We start from the raw sequence: 23,631 nt of genomic DNA, 5'->3' as shown, positions 1-23,631 counted from the left end.
TATCCCCTCCGTTTAATTTTGTTTTAACAGAGTACCCCCTTGGCTGATCCAAACCGGTTTTGAGAAATACATTTATGAATAACGAACATAAATATTTTAACCAATTGTCCATGTTTTGAGGCATCCTAACAAGCTGGTAACTGCAAGTAAATAAAACAAATCAACGGAGGTTTAGAAATGTATTTTATATCGTTCTAGGATTGTATAAATACACGGCGATACGACCATCTTGTGGTCACATTGTGGCCCAAGCCCTGTAACACTTGGGATGCTCAGGCGGTCCCGTCTAGCATCGTGTATCGTCGTATTACAGTGGTGGAAATGGGCAGGGGATTACCCCGGAATGCCGTGGTGGGAGTGACATTTTGAACCCAACTGCGTTACGAAAAGAATCAAGGATTAATGCGTTTTTTAAATTTGACTCACAGACCCCTAGACCAACAGAGATACCCACAAACACGCTCAGAAATCCACAGACACGCTCAGAAACTCACCAACACCCATAAGACCCACAGAAACCCACAGACACGCACAAAGACCCACACACCGAGCGAAACTCCTCACCCCCCTCCCACTTAGGAGATCTATAATGTACGGTCCAGATGTAGTGGCGGGTGAGGGGGAACCATTTAGGAGTTTCCCCAGTAATTTCTTTCCATCTCCAGCCCTGGTACCATGTGAATGAACGCATTCAGGATTCAGCAAACCAGCCACGACTCCACTCCTCGCATCGGATTGAGCGGTGACGTGCCACTCAACTCGACCGCTTGTGGCAGAGAAACACGCTGCACAGTGCATTTAGCCACAAACAGATTCACTCATATGAGCGTTTAATGGAACAAAATCAAAGTTTCCGAAATTGAGTTTGCTCTAGTATTCAGATTGTGTTAGTGTATCTTCGACAATATTTTGCCTGGAGTCTCAACGGGCTCTCTCACCTTTCCTGAATGCCTCGCTGAGGCCGTGTGAACGCACACGCCACATGGGATCTTTGTCTCGGTGTGCTATCATGCGTGTCGTGTAAATAACGTGTTGTTGCTCTGGATAGTTTGCACATTCCCTCCACCCTGCAGCGTCTGGTAACCGCCGCCACTGCCGATGGTCTTTGGCTGTGGCCTCTGTACCTCGATGGGTCTCTAGGTAATTATTTGAATCCCTTTGTAACTCTATGGGTCTCTGTGTAACCATATGGGTATCTATGTAATAGTATGGGTCTCTGGGTCTCTGTGTAACTCCATGGGTCTTTATGTAACTCCATGGGTCTCTGTAACTCCATGGGTCTTTGTGTAACTCCATAGGTCTCTGTAACTTCATAGGTCTTTGTGTAACTCTATGGGTCTGTGTGTAACTCCATGGGTCTCTATGTAAATCTTACGTAACTGTAATATCATATAACTGCCACCAGTGCCGATGTTTCTTGGGCTGTGGTCGTTTTTGTAACAGAGCTGCTTAATTCCACGTGGTCTCACCAGCTGCAATAATAAAGCCTAGGGGGGTCTGATATCAGTGCAACGACACCAAAGCAAGAACATTTTAGTGGGACAAACACAACACGGTTGTGCAACCAGATGATGGCCAAGTACGCTACGTTGATATAAGCCGGTCACAACGTGGGACGCAGAGCCACAATCGTGATACTCACACGGTCACCGCACGCGCACTCGCACACACACCGACTCCACAACGGCAGAATAATCCAAGCGACATCACAGCTGGTGTCTAGTTTTAAGGCATTCATTCTCTCTCAAAACAACAACAACCACCATCCTGCGCGCTGTAAAATGTAGACTTAAAATTAACAAAATTAACAAAATAAAATTAACAAAATAAAAGGTACAAATCGGTTTTTGGGAAAACGAGCAAGCGAAGGTCAACGTGGTCAACGGGTCGTGCCGGTCCCACGCCGAGACGAGGCCTCTTGGCCACGCCGGTTCCGCGGGAGGGGACGTGATCACGTTGTTCCACTCTCAAGGCGGCGCGGGAACGGCCGCAGTGAGCGTCGCACGTTTCTCCCAAAAATATAACATCGTCGTGTGTCAATTTGCAACAACAAAAAACCCACAGCCACCGCTTGGAAATGTGCACGGTTACAAACGAGGGCCTTGCGATCGGTCGGCTGCGGAGAGTTTGCCGCCAGCTCCGTGTCCCACCTGGCTGGCCACGTTCCCGATATTCCTGAGGATTCGGCAGACAAATTCCGGATGGGATCGATCGACTCCCACAAGTGATTTCTACGGAATCCTACCGATCCTCGAGTCCATCACACGTTCAAATTCTCCCTTAAGCTTCGGGTTGCCACTTGCCCTGGTCTTCCCAGGACCATACTGTTGAGGTAGTCATCCTGGGAAAACCGTAAGTCATCCTGGAGACATTTAAAGTCTCGGTGGTGTCATTTGCGCAGTAATATGCCACGCAAGACAATTAATTTACAATGGGTTCTCCCGCTCTTGTAGCATTTTGAGATATTGTTCTACCCAAGATATGCCCCATTTTTTTTATATTTCACAAGTGGAAACCTGACTCCGAACCCCGCATAATATCCTCAGGCCTTTGGGTTCTGCCTCGGGGCCGTTGACCTGCATAAATGTGCCCCCGATGAGCAGGGATTGTTAACGGGTTTCTGTCCTCGACGGCAACAAATGAGACGCGAACAAAACGCCGCGGGGCAACCCCGGATACGATCATCACGCGGCGCGAGCACAAACGCCACCACGGCCAAGATACGAACCGCGAGGCCCAGGGCCGGCGGCCTTCGTGCCGTTCTGTTCCGGGAGGCACAGTCGCGTGAACAAGCTCAACCGGTTTCCGTCAGAGAAACGCAAATGGGGGGGGGAGGGGTGGAATATGACCTCAATCAATACGTATAACGAGGGCGCGGTGGGATGTATTATTGTCACATAATAGGAAGGTGGGTTTCGCGTACTTTATTTTTAACGGCCGTGTAAAGGGGGGTCATATTTTCAGCTTCACGTACATGAGCCCAGAATATTTCAAAACGAGAACTGGAGCACGACCAACGATGCTCGTGAATTGCCACAGGACCACGCCGCTGAGTGCGCTTTGGCACCGCTGACCCCTCCAACGGCAACACAGTCCAAGCCCAGCTGACCCGGATCCACGCCACGGCGTCAGGGGTCACACGTATGGGGAGGAATGGCTAAGCTTTGACCGGGTTACAACTTACAGCAAAACAGGCTTTTTTTATCCCAGTGTGCATACAAAGGATCATTATATACATACAGCACAACATGCGCGCATCCACTTAGGCCGCGTCACAACGGTACTCCCCCCTTCTCTACAGTAGATGATTTAAAACACGTACAGCTTTAAAATAAATAATGTTAAAATCATGGATTATTATCATTATTATTGCCAAACGAGAAAAGCACTTAGTTTGTGAATACAGCCGCCCGGTTTTGATTAAAGTGATTTTTTTTCCGCGCGCAGACTACGAGGTTAGGGGGTGGCGGTGCCTTACCCTGGTGCGGCCACAATCGACCTGAAGACTCCTTCTCTCGGGTTTGCAAGTTCTCTCTTCCTTCTACAGTAGACGACGCTTTTCTTCAGCAACGCGGGGCTTCAGTTAGTGGTGATTAAAGAACACTCAAACCGGCGGGCGAGGAGCGAGAGAAGCCCCACTTACAAAAAAAAGTCTCTACGTCTTTAAACGGTTTTGAGAGGTGGAGCCCTTGTTGACTACTTTCCGACAGAGGTTGCAAGTAAGGCGATCTCCCCCGGAGCCAACCATCTCCCAAAACCACAACAACATTTCCTATTTTCTTTGCAGCAGTTTACAAAAATTAACCGTTTTAAAAACTCGTTCGTTCTTCCGTTAAAACATCAAGGCCGGGGGGGGGGGGGGCGGGGAGAATGGCGGAAGCTCCGAGCAAGGTGTCGTGGTCATCGCTATCGTGGTCGTGGCAGCGCGACGCACGTACGCGCATAGTCCCTCGCCGCAGCTCCTGGCGTGCGCCGCCGCCACCAACCACCCAGCCAATCGCAGCAGACCTGGCTCCTGCAACCTCTTCGTGATGGGTTTTTTTTTTATTAAAATGTACTTGGTCGCTCGCACGGCGGCCTTGTGCAGCTGGGTGGGGAGGTTAAAAGGGTCAGCGAGCGCGCCGAGTCATCTCGCGGGCACCGCCGCGAAGAGACCGCCATGTTGCGTCGCGCCACGGGGGACGAGGAGGCGGCACGAGTGGAAAGCACTTCATCGGTGGGTCCGGGTGGGGGGGCGGAGGTCGACAAAGAATGGCGCTGAGGAAAGAGGGCAGCTGCACCTCATCCATCTCTTGAGCGGCTTGCCGAATTGACGAAAAACGATTTCACTCGGGGCATCCGATTTCAAACGAGAAAATTGTTGCGGCACGCGCACGCTACCCAAGCGGCCTTCGCGGCTTTGGCGATCTTGCCCGGCGCTCCCACGGGCAGGACCTTCCACCAACGTGTCCACCGCGCAGAGGTAGGGCCCCCCCTACCCCCTATGCTCAGGCAGCGCCAAGGGGCACGGGCCGGACGACACGCGGTCGTCACCCCGTCACAGGTCGGTGACCTTGTTCTCCACCGCCGCCGCCACCTGCTGCAGCCGGTACGCCAGCTGCATCTTCTGGGTGTGCGGGTCGTCCTCCAGCGCGGTGATCACCTGCGCACGCGAGCATGCAGACGCACGTCCTGGCGGTCAAGCGCCAGCAGCACGGGTGGGGTGGGGGGGGGGGACTCTTTTCTCCTCCTTACCAGTGCCTTTGGTGGAGTGCCACAGATTTAACTATTTAACGCACACCTGTCGAGGCTGTCCAATAATGCCACTCAAATTAGTGCTCAAATTTACAAGTGTCTGCATTCAAATCAGCAACAGTGTTGTTGCCAGTTTAAACACACTCCCTCATCAAGCACCCAATTGGTGTGGCTAAGAAGCTTGCAGTGATGGATAAATGTCAATTTCGGGCAATTTTGCAGAGGAAGGTCGACCTCACATGGCCGTGAGGCCATGTATGTATGTATGTTAAACTTCTTTCGCACCGTACATAGCCAACCGTGCTAATCGGGGAGTTCGCGCGTTACAATAACTAGGCTGCAGTCGGGGCAGGAGCCAGAAGTTGATCGTTACTTGCACCTCAGATTCGGTGCACACTTCACTCATGTCACGTGCCGTCATGTTCACGGTCAGTTTGTCGCCGTTTTGGTTTTGAGTGCCACCGCTGCCCACGAAGCGTGACCGTTGGAGCTGCCCGACAGACGGGCGTCCACGTTGCGCAAGGCTAACCATCGCGGCGGTCAGAAGGTGGAGCGAGCGAGTCAACTCGATGCTACGTGGCGATCGAGCGGGTCAAACGATCGTCTGCTGGCTGGCATCCCAGCCCGGGAGTGTGGTGGTGTGGTGGTGTGGGGGGGGGGGGGGAACTCGCCTGGTCGTAGTACTTGTTGACGTACGTGTAGAGCTCGTGAAGCGCCACCATCGAGTTGAGCTCGTTTGAGTTGTTCTGGGGATGCAGCAGATACGCGCGTTACGCACGCACGTACGTACGTATGCACACACACAAACGTACACACGCGGTCTGCACACACACACGCAAGTGGTCCATACAAATATAAATGTCCCCTGTATAGCCTTAACAGACTGTTGGGGCAAGTACTGTTAGCAAGCGGCTATGAAGGCCGGCACAGTACACGAGGGGATGGGTTGCCAACAGTGCTGATGTTTTACACACCGCACCAGGTACTGATTTGAGGCCGAGTAGACCTAGAGGAGGGCCAGAACCACTTCAGATAATCGTCACTGATGTTGGGCGCGAGCGGGAATTGATCTCGGGTTGCCAGGTTTGTGGTGCAGCGCGGTGAGCACTGCACTACCGCTCCACTCACCCGTGACTCCTCGGAGAGCTCCGTTCTCATGTCCTCATCCCGGACCGGTACCATCTGGCGGATGTCTGCGTAATACCTGGAGACACACGCACACACACACAGGCACGCACGCACGCACGCACGCGTGTGCACACACGGGTATCTTTAAAAGTGAATTACTGATTCCGTTTCTGGTTGTCTCAATCAAAGTATGCCTCTTCCAACTAAACACAATGATGAGGAAAATTTATCAATAAATAGTTCAAGGTTGTTTGAGTATATATGTTCTCTTGTTAAGGAACTTGGCACTACAGGCATGAGTCTAAATTAACTTGAGAGCTACGTGACATTAAACTGTGAAGTTGCGCTACACCAGGCGTGGAACCCGAGGCCAAATGCACCCAAACCATCAAAAAAGTAGATTGATGACCATGCTGTGGAAGTTTAATTCAAATTGCGAGGCCCCCCTTGGCAAGGTCTCCCGCACCTTCGACTAGCACGGTTGGCGACGTAAGATGTGAAAGAAGTTCAACATGCGTACAAATGTCGTCTCAAAGAATGTTTAGAGAACAGCTCCCGCATGTGAAAGATACGAGAAGCATTAAAAGTATCAATGCCCAGAACGACTGGAAATGGCCAGAAGAAGACCAACGGAGGTCCAAAACTCGAGAGCACCCAGAGAGTGAGAGAGCGTCCAGACAGCCAGAGAGTGAGAGAGCGTCCACACAGCCAGAGAGTGAGAGAGCGCACAGACAGCCAGAGAGTGAGAGAGCGCACAGACAGCCAGAGAGTGAGAGAGCGTCCACACAGCCAGAGAGTGAGAGAGCGTCCACACAGCCAGAGAGTGAGAGAGCGCACAGACAGCCAGAGAGTGAGAGAGCGTCCACACAGCCAGAGAGTGAGAGAGCGTCCAGACACCCAGAGAATGAGAGAGCGCCCACACAGCCAGAGAGTGAGAAAGCGTCCAGACAGCCAGAGAATGAGAGAGCGTCCACACAGCCAGAGATTGAGAGAGCGTCCACACAGCCAGAGAGTGAGAGAGCGTCCAGACAGCCAGAGAATGAGAGAGCGCCCACACAGCCAGAGAGTGAGAGAGCGTCCACACAGCCAGAGAGTGAGAGAGCGTCCACACAGCCAGAGAGTGAGAGAGCGTCCACACAGCCAGAGAGTGAGAGAGCGTCCAGACAGCCAGAGATTGAGAGAGCGTCCACACAGCCAGAGAATGAGAGAGCGTCCAGACAGCCAGAGAGTGAGAGAGCGTTCAGACAGCCAGAGAATGAGAGAGCGTCCACACAGCCAGAGAGTGAGAGAGCGCCCACACAGCCAGAGAATGAGAGAGCGTCCAGACAGCCAGAGAATGAGAGAGCGTCCACACAGCCAGAGAGTGAGAGAGCGTCCAGACAGCCAGAGAATGAGAGAGCGTCCACACAGCCAGAGAGTGAGAGAACGTCCACACAGCCAGAGAGTGAGAGAGCGTCCAGACAGCCAGAGATTGAGAGAGCGTCCACACAGCCAGAGAGTGAGAGAGCGTCCACACAGCCAGAGAGTGAGAGAGCGCACAGACAGCCAGAGAGTGAGAGAGCGTCCACACAGCCAGAGAGTGAAAGAGCGTCCACACAGCCAGAGAGAGCGCACAGACAGCCAGAGAGTGAGAGAGCGTCCACACAGCCAGAGAGTGAGAGAGCGTCCACACAGCCAGAGAGTGAGAGAGCGTCCAGACACCCAGAGAGTGAGAGAGCGCACAGACAGCCAGAGAGTGAGAGAGCGTCCACACAGCCAGAGAGTGAGAGAGCGTCCACACAGCCAGAGAGTGAGAGAGCGTCCACACAGCCAGAGAGTGAGAGAGCGCACACACAGCCAGAGAGAGAGAGAGCGTCCAGACACCCAGAGAGTGAGAGAGCGTCCAGACACCCAGAGAATGAGAGAGCGTCCACACAGCCAGAGAGTGAGAGAGCGTCCACACAGCCAGAGATTGAGAGAGCGTCCAGACACCCAGAGAATGAGAGAGCGTCCAGACACCCAGAGAATAAGAGAGCGTCCAGACAGCCAGAGAGTGAGAGAGCGTCCAGACACCCAGAGAGTGAGAGAGCGTCCAGACACCCAGAGAGTGAGAGAGCGTCCAGATACCCAGAGAGTGAGAGAGCGTCCACACAGCCAGAGAGAGAGAGAGCGTCCAGACAGCCAGAGAGTGAGAGAGCGTCCACACAGCCAGAGAGAGAGAGAGCGTCCAGACACCCAGAGAGTGAGAGAGCGTCCAGACACCCAGAGAATGAGAGAGCGTCCACACAGCCAGAGAGTGAGAGAGCGTCCACACAGCCAGAGATTGAGAGAGCGTCCAGACACCCAGAGAATGAGAGAGCGTCCACACAGCCAGAGAGTGAGAGAGCGTCCAGACAGCCAGAGAGTGAGAGAGCGTCCAGACACCCAGAGAGTGAGAGAGCGTCCAGACACCCAGAGAGTGAGAGAGCGTCCACACAGCCAGAGAGAGAGAGAGCGTCCAGACAGCCAGAGAGTGAGAGAGCGTCCACACAGCCAGAGAGAGAGAGAGCGTCCAGACAGCCAGAGAGAGAGAGAGCGTCCACACAGCCAGAGAGAGAGAGAGCGTCCAGACACCCAGAGAGTGAGAGAGCGTCCAGACACCCAGAGAATGAGAGAGCGTCCACACAGCCAGAGAGAGAGAGAGCGTCCAGACAGCCAGAGAGTGAGAGAGCGTCCAGACAGCCAGAGAATGAGAGAGCGTCCAGACAGCCAGAGAGTGAGAGAGCGTCCAGACAGCCAGAGAGTGAGAGAGCGTCCACACAGCCAGAGAATGAGAGAGCGTCCAGACAGCCAGAGAATGAGAGAGCGTCCAGACACCCAGAGAATGAGAGAGCGTCCACACAGCCAGAGAGTGAGAGAGCGTCCAGACACCCAGAGAGAGAGAGAGCGTCCACACAGCCAGAGAGTGAGAGAGCGTCCACACAGCCAGAGAGAGAGAGAGCGTCCAGACACCCAGAGAGTGAGAGAGCGCACAGACACCCAGAGAGTGAGAGAGCGTCTACACAGCCAGAGAGTGAGAGAGCGCACAGACACCCAGAGAGTGAGAGAGCGTCTACACAGCCAGAGAGTGAGAGAGCGTCCAAACACCCAGAGAGTGAGAGAGCGTCCACACAGCCAGAGAGTGAGAGAGCGCACAGACACCCAGAGAGTGAGAGAGCGCACAGACACCCAGAGAGTGAGAGAGCGTCCACACAGCCAGAGAGAGAGAGAGCGTCCACACAGCCAGAGAGTGAGAGAGCGTCTACACAGCCAGAGAGTGAGAGAGCGTCCAAACACCCAGAGAGTGAGAGAGCGTCCACACAGCCAGAGAGTGAGAGAGCGTCCAGACAGCCAGAGAGTGAGAGAGCGTCTACACAGCCAGAGAGTGAGAGAGCGTCCAAACACCCAGAGAGTGAGAGAGCGTCCAGACAGCCAGAGAGTGAGAGAGCGTCCAGACAGCCAGAGAGTGAGAGAGCGTCCAAACAGCCAGAGAGTGAGAGAGCGTCCAAACACCCAGAGAGTGAGAGAGCGTCTACACAGCCAGAGAGTGAGAGAGCGTCCAAACAGCCAGAGAGTGAGAGAGCGTCCAGACAGCCAGAGAGTGAGAGAGCGTCTACACAGCCAGAGAGTGAGAGAGCGTCCAGACAGCCAGAGAGTGAGAGAGCGTCCAGACAGCCAGAGAATGAGAGAGCGTCCAAACAGCCAGAGAGTGAGAGAGCGTCCAGACAGCCAGAGAGTGAGAGAGCGTCCACACAGCCAGAGAGTGAGAGAGCGTCCAGACAGCCAGAGAGTGAGAGAGCGTCCACACAGCCAGAGAGTGAGAGAGCGTCCAGACAGCCAGAGAGTGAGAGAGCGTCCAGACAGCCAGAGAGTGAGAGAGCGTCCACACAGCCAGAGAGTGAGAGAGCGCACAGACACCCAGAGAGTGAGAGAGCGCACAGACACCCAGAGAGTGAGAGAGCGTCCACACAGCCAGAGAGAGAGAGAGCGTCCACACAGCCAGAGAGTGAGAGAGCGTCTACACAGCCAGAGAGTGAGAGAGCGTCCAAACACCCAGAGAGTGAGAGAGCGTCCACACAGCCAGAGAGTGAGAGAGCGTCCAGACAGCCAGAGAGTGAGAGAGCGTCTACACAGCCAGAGAGTGAGAGAGCGTCCAAACACCCAGAGAGTGAGAGAGCGTCCAGACAGCCAGAGAGTGAGAGAGCGTCCAGACAGCCAGAGAGTGAGAGAGCGTCCAAACAGCCAGAGAGTGAGAGAGCGTCCAAACACCCAGAGAGTGAGAGAGCGTCTACACAGCCAGAGAGTGAGAGAGCGTCCAAACAGCCAGAGAGTGAGAGAGCGTCCAGACAGCCAGAGAGTGAGAGAGCGTCTACACAGCCAGAGAGTGAGAGAGCGTCCAGACAGCCAGAGAGTGAGAGAGCGTCCAGACAGCCAGAGAATGAGAGAGCGTCCAAACAGCCAGAGAGTGAGAGAGCGTCCAGACAGCCAGAGAGTGAGAGAGCGTCCACACAGCCAGAGAGTGAGAGAGCGTCCAGACAGCCAGAGAGTGAGAGAGCGTCCACACAGCCAGAGAGTGAGAGAGCGTCCAGACAGCCAGAGAGTGAGAGAGCGTCCAGACAGCCAGAGAATGAGAGAGCGTCCAGACAGCCAGAGAGTGAGAGAGCGTCTACACAGCCAGAGAGTGAGAGAGCGTCTACACAGCCAGAGAGTGAGAGAGCGTCCAGACAGCCAGAGTGTGAGAGAGCGTCCAAACAGCCAGAGAGTGAGAGAGCGTCCAAACAGCCAGAGAGTGAGAGAGCGTCCAAACAGCCAGAGAGTGAGAGAGCGTCCAAACACCCAGAGAGTGAGAGAGCGTCCAGACAGCCAGAGAGTGAGAGAGCGTCCAGACAGCCAGAGAGTGAGAGAGCGTCTACACAGCCAGAGAGTGAGAGAGCGTCCAAACACCCAGAGAGTGAGAGAGCGTCCAAACACCCAGAGAGTGAGAGAGCGTCCAGACAGCCAGAGAGTGAGAGAGCGTCCAAACACCCAGAGAGTGAGAGAGCGTCCAAACAGCCAGAGAGTGAGAGAGCGTCCAGACAGCCAGAGAGTGAGAGAGCGTCTACACAGCCAGAGAGTGAGAGAGCGTCCAGACAGCCAGAGAGTGAGAGAGCGTCTACACAGCCAGAGAGTGAGAGAGCGTCCAAACACCCAGAGAGTGAGAGAGCGTCCACACAGCCAGAGAGTGAGAGAGCGTCCACACAGCCAGAGAGTGAGAGAGCGTCCAAACACCCAGAGAGTGAGAGAGCGTCCAAACACCCAGAGAGTGAGAGAGCGTCCAGCGGACCAGAGCCAGAGAGTGAGAGAGCGTCCAAACACCCAGAGAGTGAGAGAGCGTCCAGACAGCCAGGGAGTGAGAGAGCGTCCAAACACCCAGAGAGTGAGAGGGCGCCCAGCGGACCAGAGCCAGAGAGCGCTCAGACAGGCAGAGCCAGGGCCAAGCCCGATGTTCACGTTGGCCAACTAGCGTGCACTCCGACCCCGCACCCCACGTGCTTGTGAGGCTGCTCTCGGTGTATTTGCACGAGAACGGCCGAAACGCCGAGTAACCTCTCAGAGGTTCAGTTGTAAAAAGCAGTGGAGGTGATGAAAGAAAATGGTTAGATTTTCGGTTGTTGAATAATATAGAGCCGAGACATCGCAAGTGACTATAAAGAGACGTTGGCATTGTATCCAACTGTGCTACAAAGGTCACGTGCCATGGATGACACGAGGTGAACAACACGAGACTACTGTAAACCACCAAAAGCTCGTGAATAATTACCACGGTTAACATTCGTCTGTACCGTCGGGACGGTGAATTAACAGGAACATCATCATCATCATCATTCTATTTCTTAGGTTTTTTCGGTAAAGTCACGTAGGTAAAAAATTTAAATTAATAAAAGTAAAATAAAAATAAAATAAAAATCACGACGTTTCAGGTGGAACCGTCACAGCACGATAGCTGTATCAAGTGAAGCTTGTGTTGCCTCCGAAACGTCGTGATTTTTATTAGATTTTTATTTTATTTCACTTTTATTATTTATTTTATTTTTATTCTAATTTACTTTTATTAATTTTTATTTTTTACCTACGTGACTTTACCGAAAAAACCTAAGAATATGAATACTTGCAGTCACGAAAGCTTCAAATCTAGAATCATCATTCTACACATCGTCAAGACTCGACTACAACTGGCAAGCTAACGGCTGCATCAATCACCTGGCTGCGGCTGTCATGACCGATCAAGCCGCTGTCTGCGCTGTTCCAAGCGACCGCGTGTGTGATGACTTCACAGTCACACACAGCAAACAGACTCCTACACGCTTGCCCCCCTTCTCAACCCGAGCTTGAGAGACCGAAATCTGAGTGACACCTTTGTTGCGTTTGCAGAATCATACACATCATATTGTGCATAGGGCGATGCATTAAACTAAATTGAACATGAAGCTATTGATTCGTTTATTTTTGTTTTCATTTGTATAACCGTATCAAGTATTCTTTGGTTGAGTGTCAGTTGCATATTCAATGACTGGTGCTCGGATCTTTTAGAAATAATATACTTGTTTGTATTAAAACAATCGGTATCTGTGTGTCTCGTTGAACAGCGTGTCAAATCCATCCGTTACGTGCGAGAAATCTAAGAATCTGAACAAGGTTGGCATTTGTCATTGTGTATAACGAATACATCATATCCATATGCCATTGTGCAGAGAAAATAAGTCATATCGAGGACGAATCAAATATTATTTTAAATGACAAATACCTTCCACAACTACAGTGCTGTCATCGCCTTCTTGAAAAATACAACATTTAAGTAAACGCATCACTAAACGCAAACGTGCACAGGCAAAAGACAAGGTCACCCCCATATAGCCTTTAACAGACTGTTGGTGTAATTGTTGGGTGGCTCTGAGTAACTTCCAAATGAACAAGGGAAGTTGTTGTTTGCCGTGCGTAGCAATGGGCTCTGCTGTGGCGATGTCCGTGAGTGGCGAGGGCCGTACTTTTCCACCATTTTCTTGTAGCCGGAGATTTCCCTTGCGTAGAGCAGCTTGTTGATGGGGGAGTCCTGCGTACAGAGATAGAAAGAGACACGCGGGAGAGAGACACGGGGACAGAGAGAGACACGGAGAGAAAGACGTGGGGACAGAGAGAGACACGGGGACAGAGAGCAACACAGAAGGAGAGAAACACGTGGAGAGAGAGACACGGGGAGAGAGAAACACCGGGAGAGACAGGGAGAGAGAATACAGAGAGACAAGGAGAGAAAGGCATGGGGAGAGAGGGCACGGGGAGAGAGTAATCAGTGTGTATTTACAAAGCAGCGTCAAGACTGAGTGGTCCATGAGCCAGGGTGAAAATATTCACGGCCACATCACAGCGGCATCATGTGTGCAGAAAGTTACCAACGTTGAGTGAATCGCGATTACATTTAAAAATTAATTGCCTACCAGTAACAGTTTTATGTATAAACACCTTCAGGGTGGTGGCGACGATCCAAATGTCTAGTACCGTCCCACGAAATAACATAACGAGTCTCGCAAAAGGAGAACCGATGTAACCGCAGGAGCAGCCGGCGTGCACTCAGTCACGTGCGACACTGGCAGCACTGGAGGTTTGTGATTTGTGACTCGGCAACAGGCAAGGGGAGAAAGCTCAGCGACGATTCGTTTCGCTGGGCTTCCCCTCTTCGTTGTGTCCTCAGAACGGCCGACCAATGCAAACACCGAGGTTTGACCTTCTGGGCAGAGACAGCAAACAGGCCGAGATGTGCGTGTGTACATTTTTCTAAAAGGTGGAATCTCAAAGGCACTCGACTTTGCGCGTCGGGTCCTCGGTGTGCTCTTGTTCTATGTCTCCGCGTGCTCATGTGTGTCTAGATGTATTTGGCTGCTAGAAATTTCCAAGTGATAAGCCGCTTCGTTGAGCTATCATTTGCATCAAGGTCGCTTCTGAAAAGAGCTATACAGCTCAGTGGGCCTTACCTGGTAAAATAAAAATAGTCCGTTTCGTTTTTAGATGTTCATGTGTGTCTCGATACTCATGCGTGTCTCGATGATCGTGTGTATCTAGATGCTCATGCTGCTCGCAATGACACTCACCCGGCCCAGCTTCTGCTCCTGGGTGGTGCACGAGTCCATGAAGGTCTGCGCGATCACGGAGAGCGACGCGTCCACAATGTCGCTCACCTGCACGTCGAACACGAAGTTCGGGTTCTTCAGAATGTTTACCCAGAACCTGAGCGGCAGGCTGGAACACGCGCGGAGAGGGGGCGGGGGGGGGGTACAGAGCAGCGAGGTCAGTCATACCCCCATTTCCACTGGCACATCTGAGCGGAGCCAGCATCAGTCCGGCACGTTACAAGCGATTTTCCCACTGGATATTTGTCGAGCCAAGCCGGAACCAAACCGCGACATGCTGCGTCACAAGACGACGTCTGAATCTGGCTCGGGGCCAAGCAGGGCCAGGGGGCGGGGCGAATGACGCATTTGTTGCGTGCAACGTTATGTCAGTGTATGTCGCAAAGACGCGGCGTCGCCACGCCATCTTACACACGCCTCAACTCGTGCGTCGCATGCGACGTCGGGTGGCACAGCTTCGCTCGGTTGTCTCGTGGACAAAATAGGTGTGGGGGGAGGGGGCCTTCGGTGGAGCGGCGAGTGTGCACGGGCGCCGCCACCTGTTAGTCTTCCAGATGTGGATCGTCTCCGGGTCCTCGATGCCGTGTCGCTCAGCCGCCTCGTCCAGAAAGTCGAAGAAGTACTTTACAGCGGGCGGCACCGGGCGGCTCGTGCTCAGCACCACCCGGAAGAAGTCGTCGACGAACTTCTGCAGGATGCCCTGCGGAGGGACGGACACGCGCACACCGGCGCGACACTCACGCAACGTGCACGCGGCAACGCCATGACCGCACACCCCCACGGAGGCGTCACACTCGATTAGAGAATGCAGCTGCACCTCATGTACCACGTCAACATGCAAATGTTGGTCCAATTTTGGCCCAAGGTTGCTTGATGTTTACCGGGCAGCTCCCGAGTGACTTTCCAAATCGACAAAGAGTAACTCCACTCCGGGTATCGGATTCGAAGTTGAATCAACTGCGGAGCCTGTGCCAGGCCTCGCGCGATTGCGAGGCCGGGGGAGCTGCCACCTCGGCGTGTGTGAGCGTAGGGCAAAGACCGGGTGACGCGCGGTCACCCCTGTTGTCGCAGGTCAGCGGACTCGTTCTCCACCAGAGTGAGAAGAGGGGGACGAGGAAGGTGAGGAAGCGGAGGAGGAAGAAGCGGAGGAGCAAGCGGTACCTTCATGGAGAGCAGGCGCGTGAGGTAGATCTCGGGGATGACCTTGGTGCGGTCGCGCTCGCGCATGCTGCTGCGCTTGCTGCGGTGCACCTCCACGTCGTCCGTGGACTTGACGAGGTGCCAGCGCTGGAAGCCGCCCTCTTCACCGTCCTCCAGCATCGGGGTTCCTGCACAGATCACGCCGTCAAGCCATCGCCATCGTCGTCGGGCGCCAAGGTGGTGGCGTCAGCACTACGACGAGTTCCCAAAACGTTGGCGCGTAGTGGGAACCGCCGGGCCTATGTTGGGGCGACGTCACAGGTTCGCTGGGTGCATGCTTGTGTTGCTGGCGTGCGTCGCCACTCACGCTCGCCGACGCAGTGGTCGCGGTGCTGGTCCTGAACGTGGCTGCTTTTGAACCTCTGTACGAGTGCCACCGTCGCTCCGTCGGGGACCTGTGGCAACGGACAGAGCCGCGCTGTGTTGCAGGCAGGCCGCGGCCAAACCGCACCGCACGGCCAACGCGACAACCCTGGCCACCACAGCCACCGCGACCGGCGACAGGTGCCGGTTTGTGGTCGAACACGCATGGAAAAAACACTCAAACGGCAGAAGTAAAGACACGTTTGTGATGAACAGCAGGACACGGGGTGGACGTGTCAGGGCCACCTGCGATCACGAGATAGCCGATCCTCCCCCCTGCCCCCTTCCCCCTCACCATGCCGCAGACGTTAATTTCTGACTAAATGCAAATCACCACGTTTTAGTTTTGTCCGGTCAAGTGATGCTTTGTCGCCATCAAGTTTCCAGTTACGAGCTTTATCACTGAGCAGCAGTAACACAAAGTCGCTAGGTAGGAGCAGAGCGATGAAGCCGGGATGGCGTTAGGGTTGGGGGTGAGAGGTTGAGAAGGTCGGGGGTCAGGGGACCATTGGCACCTTGTAGTGCTGCAGCGTGTTGACTCTCTTCCAGCGGCCGTGCGAGACGGACGTGACGTCCTCGTCGGAGAGGACCAGGTGCCCCGCATAGCCGTTGCGCCACTCTGCGCAAACACAAATCGCGCGGCCGCGTGGAAACACGGGTCAGAATGCCGGGCCGGCACCGCTCAGGTACTGGGTTCAGATCCGGGCTTCAAACGTCTGTGGAACTAAACAGGGCTCTCAAGAAGTACTCGCACAGAGACACGACCCATCGACTCACATAAACCAAGTTGTGATTAAACTAGGTTCTCATGATGTGTAGTGAATGTATGGGTTCTGATGACGCAAAAAACCTCGATGAATTTAAACATTTGATTTCTGCACTTCACTTGACTGAAGTTCAGCCCTGAGATTGAACAATATCCGTTTCACCGTCACGCGACGAACATTACTCTAAAATGTGAATGCGCTTCCTTCTCCGATGTGGACAAGAGGTCACTTGCAAGGGTCTCTAGGAGGTAGCTCTGTAATATCCACTTCCGCGGGCCCTTCTTGATAACACGAAGGGTGGCACCGCTGTCTGAGCGGGTGCTCCCGTGTCATGGCACACCAATGCCGACAGGGCAACGGGGATACGATGGGGCAAATATTACAACATCAAGATAGCACGCAAACATAACACGGCCGTAGCTCCCACCAAGAGCGATATCACGCGAGCCCAAACAGGAAGTGGTTGCAAGGCCGCACCCCACCTCACCCCTGCCCCTCCACCAACCCCCCCCCCCCCTCCTCCCCCCGCATCACGAGCCCCCGACGAGGGTCACCCACCAAGGTCGACGTCGCAGATGGCGGGGCGCTGCGAGAAGGGCAAGTTCTTGTAGACCTGCTCCAGGATCTTCTCCTTGGCCTGATGTACGCTGTCGCAGTCCAGCAGGCGCACGGGCGTGGGCTGCTCCTCAATGCTGCCCTGCACCGTCACGTTCAGCATCTGCCCCCGCACGCACGCACGCACGCACGCACGCGCACCACCGCGTAGCCTTAACAACACCGTCGGGGCGAGTGCTGCGAGCGAGTATCTAGGAAGTCTGGTACGGCGCACGAGGTGCCGGTGTGGCCGGTTTTATGCCGGCCAAGCATCGCATACACACATAGACCCAAGTACAGTATATGTAATTATATATATAGACACGTACACACACAAGACAAGCGCTCCCCTGTGTACCCTTGACAGACTTTTGGGGCACCTATGAAGTCCGGCAGAGCACATGAGGGGGTGGGTGGCCAGAATCACACCCAGCCGCCTTTGTCTCCCCAGTGCTGATGTTTTCACGTCGCACCAGGTGTTAATTTAAGGCTGAGCCAACCTCTTTGAGGCCCCGGGCTGGTTCAGTGATCACTCGCCACTGATGTTGGCCGTGGCCGGAAACCAAACTCTGGTGGCCAGGTTTGTGGCTCGGCGCGCTAACCACTGCACCACCGCTCGTCCAGACACCGTTTGACTCGCTGCCAAAGCCGATGTGAGAGACACGGCAGCCTCCTGAGCCACGCCAGGCTGGCTCGGCCCCTGCTCGGTCGGTGGAGACTACAATTGTTGTTGTTGTTGCCTTGTCTCTCACCCCTGTGTTGAGATGGTGTGCCACAGGGGCGAGATGTTTACTACCTTGCCTGGTATACAGGAGGTCGTGGGTTCAATCCCGATCCTGATGCCTACTGTATATTTGGAGTTGTATGTATGGTCGGGTAATTTTTTCTGCAGGTCCTCCAGTTTTTACCCTCACATTTAGAAACATTAATTTAAACTATTTGGCTGCTATAAATGTCCACGTGATAAGCCACTTCGTTGCGCTATCATTTGTGGCCATGTCGCTTCTGAAAAAGAGCTATATAGCTCAGTGGGCCTTACCTGGTAAAATAAAACATAGTTTACTTTGTAATAGTTTAATAGTTGCTGATGTCGTCGTCATACCAGTTGTTGGTACTCAACGTCCTCCCCGAGCAGACGGTTGTCGTTGAGCGAGTACTTGGCCTTGCCCAGCACCACGTCCACGGGGCCCTTCTCCACCTGGTGCTTGATGGCCTTGAACAGCGTGAAGAGCGACTCCCCCGCCGTCTCCTGCAGGTCAAAACAAAGCGCTCATTGTCCACGGAGGAGACACGGGGGGGGGGGGGAAGAGGCGACGGGCTCGTCGTACGTGTCGGCTCGGGCCACGCGGCATCCGATCGAGGCTGGCATCGAGTCACCTCGCGCCGCGTAGGGGCGAGCTGTTGTTAGCGGGTCCCCTAGAAGAGCTGCCGATAGTTAGGGGGTCTCCGAGGCGAGATTCGTGTCAGACGCAACAGTGCCTCCTCACCATTGGAACCTCCTCCTTCGAACAGGGCACCCCCCACCCCACCCACCCCCCTCCACCCCATTTGACCCCGTGAACTCGTAGTTGCCCACCTTCAGGAATTTGTAGAGGCAGATGGACATCCAGTTTGTGAGCATCTTCTCCACCACCGTCTCAGTCCTTTTCAAATAAAAACGATAGATGCATTTAGTTACAGCGATTGTCAACACGGGCGCATTTAATTGTACATTTGTTCTGATTTATTGCAATTGCTGGGAGCGGCCGTGACCGCCTGTGCCTCCGAACAATGAGCCATAGTGGCTTGCGGTGAGAGTGCGCGCGTCGTGTGCGTGCCGGGTGTCGTGCGCGCGGGTGGGCCGAGCGATCCGTGTCGCCGCCGTGTCGCCAGCGGTGCGTACCCTCATGCCGGTTCTTACCGTCGCAGCATGAGCTTGGGGTTCTTGGCCACGTACTGCTCCATGAGGTCGTTGAGCAGGGTCTTGAGGATGTCGGTATAGTACTCCAGGTTGCCGTGCAGCGCCACCGTGAGCAGCGACGCCACGCAGCCGCGGTCGCGTGCCGAGAAGGTCGGCTGTCGCTCCAGCGTGTGGATGAACTGCGGAGAAAGGGGCGGCGCGAGAGGAACGGTGACGCAGGGGTGAGCGACACGGGGAGCGACACAAGGGCAGTGACGCAGCGGTGAGAGACAAAGGGTGGTGACAACGGCAAGGGCAGGCGTTTGCTTTTTCTGGTCTGAGTCTTCACTGAATGAACGTTGTTGAGCCCGTGGCATCGTTCGCAAGAGGTGGCAATTGCGTACCGATGCCGGCGCCCAAAATCCACGTCGGCGCGCCGCGCTCGTTTATCCGGTTCCGTTGTCCGCGTGCGGATTAGACACAACGTGAAATCAAACGCTATTACTGGAGTGCGTAGTTCATACAAACAAGGGCCCTGGAGGACTTAATATGCTGCTGGAGCACGTGCAGTTAGTGAGCAGCTGTGAAGGCCAGCACGGCACAGCGCACGATACGGGGGGTTGTGGCCAACACCGTGCCTGCGCGGCAGCATTTGTCTCCCCACTCGTGGTAATCATTTAAGGTCGAGTCGACCAAGGGGGATGCAGGCCCACGACCAGTTTCTTTATCGGTCGTCGAGCAGAGAATTGAACTCGGGTCGCCGGGTTCCGTGGCGCGGCGCGCCGACCGCCACGTCGCCGCGCGCACACATGCGCACACAAACACAGAGGTTCCCGTGGAGGCGTAACAGACCGCGCGGGGCAAGCGCGCACACGCGGGCACACGCAGAAGCGTTACGGAGGCCGCTCCGGTTGGCGCACCTTGGTGAGGAAGGGCTTGCTGTTGAGCAGGTTCGACAGCTGGCTGAGGCCCTGCTCCACAGTCTGCCGCCGCGCCTCCGACACGTCGAGGGAGCGCGACAGCGGGGAGCTGCTGCCGGGGAAGAAGATGCGCTCCGTGTAGAGCTTGTAGTCACGGAAGGGGATGCCCATGCCGAGGAGGTCGCTCGACACGTCGTTCATCTCCGTCATCAGGTCTACGAGGGGACGGAGAGGGAGCGAGCAGCAAACGCCATCAACGCCACCACCACCACTCACTGCCGTTACCAACCACTACGACCACCACCAATCACCAACAACAACCACATAATTCGCCACTAAATAGCGGTGACGTCACCACGGCGCTTGTGCCAGGTTATGTGCGCTTTAAGGCCACGTGAAGTGTTGAACGGCCGCTGGCAGTAGGTCACGGGACAGACCCAGGTGCCATAGGCTGACTGACTGAGATGCAACAGCTGTGCCCCCTACTGTTCCAACACGCTGCATTTTAGCTGCCCGGCGCTCCGCTCGTTGTTACGAGCGTCGCTCCTCTCCTCTCTGTTGTTGCTGGAGGGCGACTGCCTTCAACTGCCCAGTAGCGTCCTTCACGAGCCGCCTCCGCCTGCTGCGCCTGCTTGCACCCCTCACCTGTGAACTGCTTCTTGCACTGGTCGCGCACGTTGGTCTCCAGGCTCTCCAGCTGTATCTGCACCTTCTTGTAGTCCCGCAGCGCCTTCTTGCTCTTTCTCCTGTGAACGTCCCGCACGACGCGGTCACTCAGCGCGACGCGGTCACTCGGGGCAACGTGATGATGATGTTGTTGTTATTTATGATGATGTACGTGTGTGTGTGTGTTGAACTTCTTTCTGTGCTAATCGAAGGTGTGGGGTCATGTCCATCTCACATTCATTGGTTCCCTCCGAAGTCCATCTCCTGCTTTGCTAGCCACGCTTCCCCAGACAGGAACGGTTGGGAACTCCCAGGGTGCCCCCCCCTCCCCCTCGGGAACTGCTTGTGGCTGGCTCCCATCGTGGGTGTGAACCCAGCGCGTGGTGCGCACGCTGGGGAAGTGGGAGTACGGGTGAAAGAGAAGGATTGTGGCTGCGAGGGTGTTACGCCCCGTGCCAATCTGGCAAAGCCAACAGGCGCGCCAGGACGGTCCTGTGGCAGTGGCACCGCCGACAGGTTTTTATCCACCCCGGCGCCCCACTCATCGTTGCGAGCGTCGCTTCTCCACCTTGCACCCAGCCTGGCACTGCGCAGGTAGAGTCCTTCACGAGCCTGCTCCACACGTACGCACCTGTAGATGAATATGACGGCGACCACCAGCAGGGTGAGGACGGCGGCCGCCACACCAACCCCGATCTGCGCCTCGTGCGGGAAGTTGTTCGTCACCTCCATGTCGTACTCCACGGGGCCCAGGTTGTACTCCAGGTAACCCATGTGCACCTGTGGGGAGGGGGAGACATTGCGTCAGACGCTTCGCGCACCGGCGCCGCGGGTCACGCGGCAACGAGCGCGCGTCGGCGCTACCGGACCAAACCGTCCGCGGCGTGGACCACGCCGCACCATGCAAAACCGCTCCACGCACCACAGCGATGCGGCGATACTACGGCACATCGCAGCAATCCTACGTGGCCCCACGCCCAGCAGCACGGGCAACCTCGCAGCACACCGCACGCAGCAGCGGTGGGAGTCCACACCGTGAAGTTGACGGTCCGTTTGGGGTCGGGGGCGCTGGCTGACGGGTTGCAGTAGAGGTCGTTGTCGGTGAGCGTGCGGATCTCGCACTCCTGGTCCCCGAGTGTCGCGCGCACCTCCACCTGGCTGATCGCCTGCTTCAGGTTCTCACCCTAGAGGCACGGGGGGGGGTCAAGAGGTCGTGGGGGCGGTCTCGCTCCAACAGGCCGACGTCGCGGGTCAAGCTACTCCATACGCTTGATGTCAACTATTATTGACACCATCATTATTATAATAATAATAATAAGGAAAGGGTCCTGCCCTCACCTTGGCCACAATGAGGCTGCCCGGCTTGAACTTGTAGGGCTTGCTCGGGTCCTCGTGGTTGAGCGGCAGCATCTTGGGGTCACTCACGTAGCGGAATTGGCCGTAGTCCAGTTGCAGGTCGTCCATGATGAAGAGGAGGCGCGTGGAGGCACCGGGCGGAACGACGTCCGACATGCTGGGCGAGTAGCAGCTCATGCTCGTCTCGTTCAGCACCTCGCAGCAGTCCTCCGCCTGCCGCAAGCACGCGCACACGCGTGTTCACAAGAGGAAAAGGTGCAGCCCTGCAATCGCATGCTCCTGCCACTTGCTGGTGGAAGGGCACATGCTCGAGGGAGCTCTAGAGATCCTCTCTAGGGAGCATTGTAGCCTACCCTCTGAACGGCTGGCCAGACGTTTGAGTCGGTGGGAGCGCCCGGAATTTTTCCACCGCAAACCCGTTACTACCACGGGGTTGGACTGCGCCAGGAGATGGAACCGGAGACCCATGGCCACTCCACCGCAACGACAAGCGTCGGAACAAGTGGTACGCTCCGCACACGCTACGAACAACAACGTGAAGCTAACACAAGCAAGAGGGGAGCGAGGGGAAGGTGCCGCAGCATGCGGCGCAGGGGCAAGCGCTGCACTGAGCCATAAACCTGACGACCCACGTTCGATTCCCACTCACGGCCAACACCAATGACTATTATCTGCACCGATCCTGGGCCTTCCCCTTGGCTGACTTAGCCGTAAATGAGTACCCGATGCACTGTGTAAACATCAGCATGGGCGCGTTGCTGGCCATCCACCCCCTCGCGTACCGTGTCGGCCTTAATAGGTGCTTGCTAACAGCACTTGCCCCAAAGATGGGTCGCCGGAGTGGTGGAGGAGGCACTAGAACGGATTAGTATGGCACAGCGGGGATAACCCGAAATAGGAAGTTTATAGCACGTCGGTGTGTCTGCAGTCATTGTTGAAATGCGTGAGTTCTATTGGGGTGCGGCCCCTGAACCATCTAACCGCTAAACCTGGTTGTGAGAGTCACTCTCTAACTCACCCATGGCAAGTCAGCCGAAACAATAATACGCGTCAGATGGTGGAGGGCTCTCGCCGCAATAATTTTACCGAATCATTAATTTAGTGGCCGAACCCAACATTCAATTACGAGTCAAAGGAGATCACATCACGAAAAATGGTCTCGCGGTAACCAGCTGGGCCCAAGCACAGTGCACGGACAAAAGCTCTCAGCTTGTCCAAACTACGCACGCCTCTAAAACCCGCACTGTGGAGGCAGCAGCGAGGGTTGGTGGATCACGCACAAATTTCGCGCAACTCCCTCCCCCGTAGGGGAGGCATCATACCCTGGTTCGCCAGGGGAAGACAGTACAGCAAATGTGAACTTCATCTGCTCGGGGATAGAGCACACGGACTTTCTCTCGGTGCTCCGGTTTACTCCTATATGTAAGCACTCATTCATTGGGGCTTGAGGAATTGTTGGTCGCGCCGACTCCTCGTCACCTGGCCGCTGCTGCTCGCACCTGCCGAGTCGCTCTGTGTCTACGCGAGCGGGCGAGCGAGCGAGTGGGCGAGCAAACACTGAACGTGGGGCCGCGCCGTGCCCCCAGTGGACCCACCAGGACGGCGGTGCCCTGGGGCTTGCGGTGACGCTGCGCGGTTCCGGGTCGGCACAGAGTCGGGGATGCAGCCACGGCCCGGGATCTGCGCGCCCACCCGCGGCTCCTCCTGCGGCGAGCCGCATCGTCGCCGGGGTCGGAGGAGACCGGCGCGGACCACGAGGACGCCGCGGCGACCACCTCCACCCGCACCAGCGGCTGCTCCACTGAGTCCAGGTTGGTGCCGGTGACCAGGATGGTGCGCCCTCCGCTGCGAGGTGTGACGCACGC

The 23,631-nt window shown here is 55.4% G+C and overlaps 1 protein-coding gene across 2 annotated transcripts in view; it reads right to left on the bottom strand.

The window, feature by feature from the left end:
* Window positions 1-1,718: 1,718 nt before the first annotated feature.
* The window catches only part of LOC144729324 (plexin-B1-like), a 112,501-nt gene continuing 90,588 nt past the window's right edge, over window positions 1,719-23,631 (bottom strand). For both annotated transcript variants that reach the window (XM_078609500.1, XM_078609498.1), the window contains 19 exons: window positions 23,362-23,611; window positions 21,749-21,979; window positions 21,445-21,594; window positions 21,042-21,190; window positions 20,390-20,490; window positions 19,745-19,959; window positions 18,846-19,024; window positions 18,522-18,588; window positions 18,048-18,194; window positions 16,910-17,069; window positions 16,100-16,203; window positions 15,529-15,616; window positions 15,183-15,349; window positions 14,561-14,721; window positions 13,983-14,130; window positions 12,885-12,949; window positions 5,863-5,938; window positions 5,406-5,480; window positions 1,719-4,642 (listed from right to left, as the gene is read on the bottom strand). In XM_078609500.1, the coding sequence (XP_078465626.1) occupies window positions 4,538-4,642; window positions 5,406-5,480; window positions 5,863-5,938; window positions 12,885-12,949; window positions 13,983-14,130; window positions 14,561-14,721; window positions 15,183-15,349; window positions 15,529-15,616; window positions 16,100-16,203; window positions 16,910-17,069; window positions 18,048-18,194; window positions 18,522-18,588; window positions 18,846-19,024; window positions 19,745-19,959; window positions 20,390-20,490; window positions 21,042-21,190; window positions 21,445-21,594; window positions 21,749-21,979; window positions 23,362-23,611 (2,638 nt within the window). In that variant the 3' untranslated portion in view covers window positions 1,719-4,537. The remainder of the gene's footprint in view (window positions 4,643-5,405; window positions 5,481-5,862; window positions 5,939-12,884; window positions 12,950-13,982; window positions 14,131-14,560; window positions 14,722-15,182; window positions 15,350-15,528; window positions 15,617-16,099; window positions 16,204-16,909; window positions 17,070-18,047; window positions 18,195-18,521; window positions 18,589-18,845; window positions 19,025-19,744; window positions 19,960-20,389; window positions 20,491-21,041; window positions 21,191-21,444; window positions 21,595-21,748; window positions 21,980-23,361; window positions 23,612-23,631) is intronic.

The sequence above is a fragment of the Lampetra planeri genome, chromosome 32 (genome assembly GCF_965212315.1).
Source record: "Lampetra planeri chromosome 32, kcLamPlan1.2.h2, whole genome shotgun sequence".
NCBI classification, from domain to species: Eukaryota; Metazoa; Chordata; class Hyperoartia; order Petromyzontiformes; family Petromyzontidae; genus Lampetra; species Lampetra planeri.
Note: the sequence above shows the minus strand (reverse complement) of the source record. Positions and strands in the feature narration are given on the sequence as shown.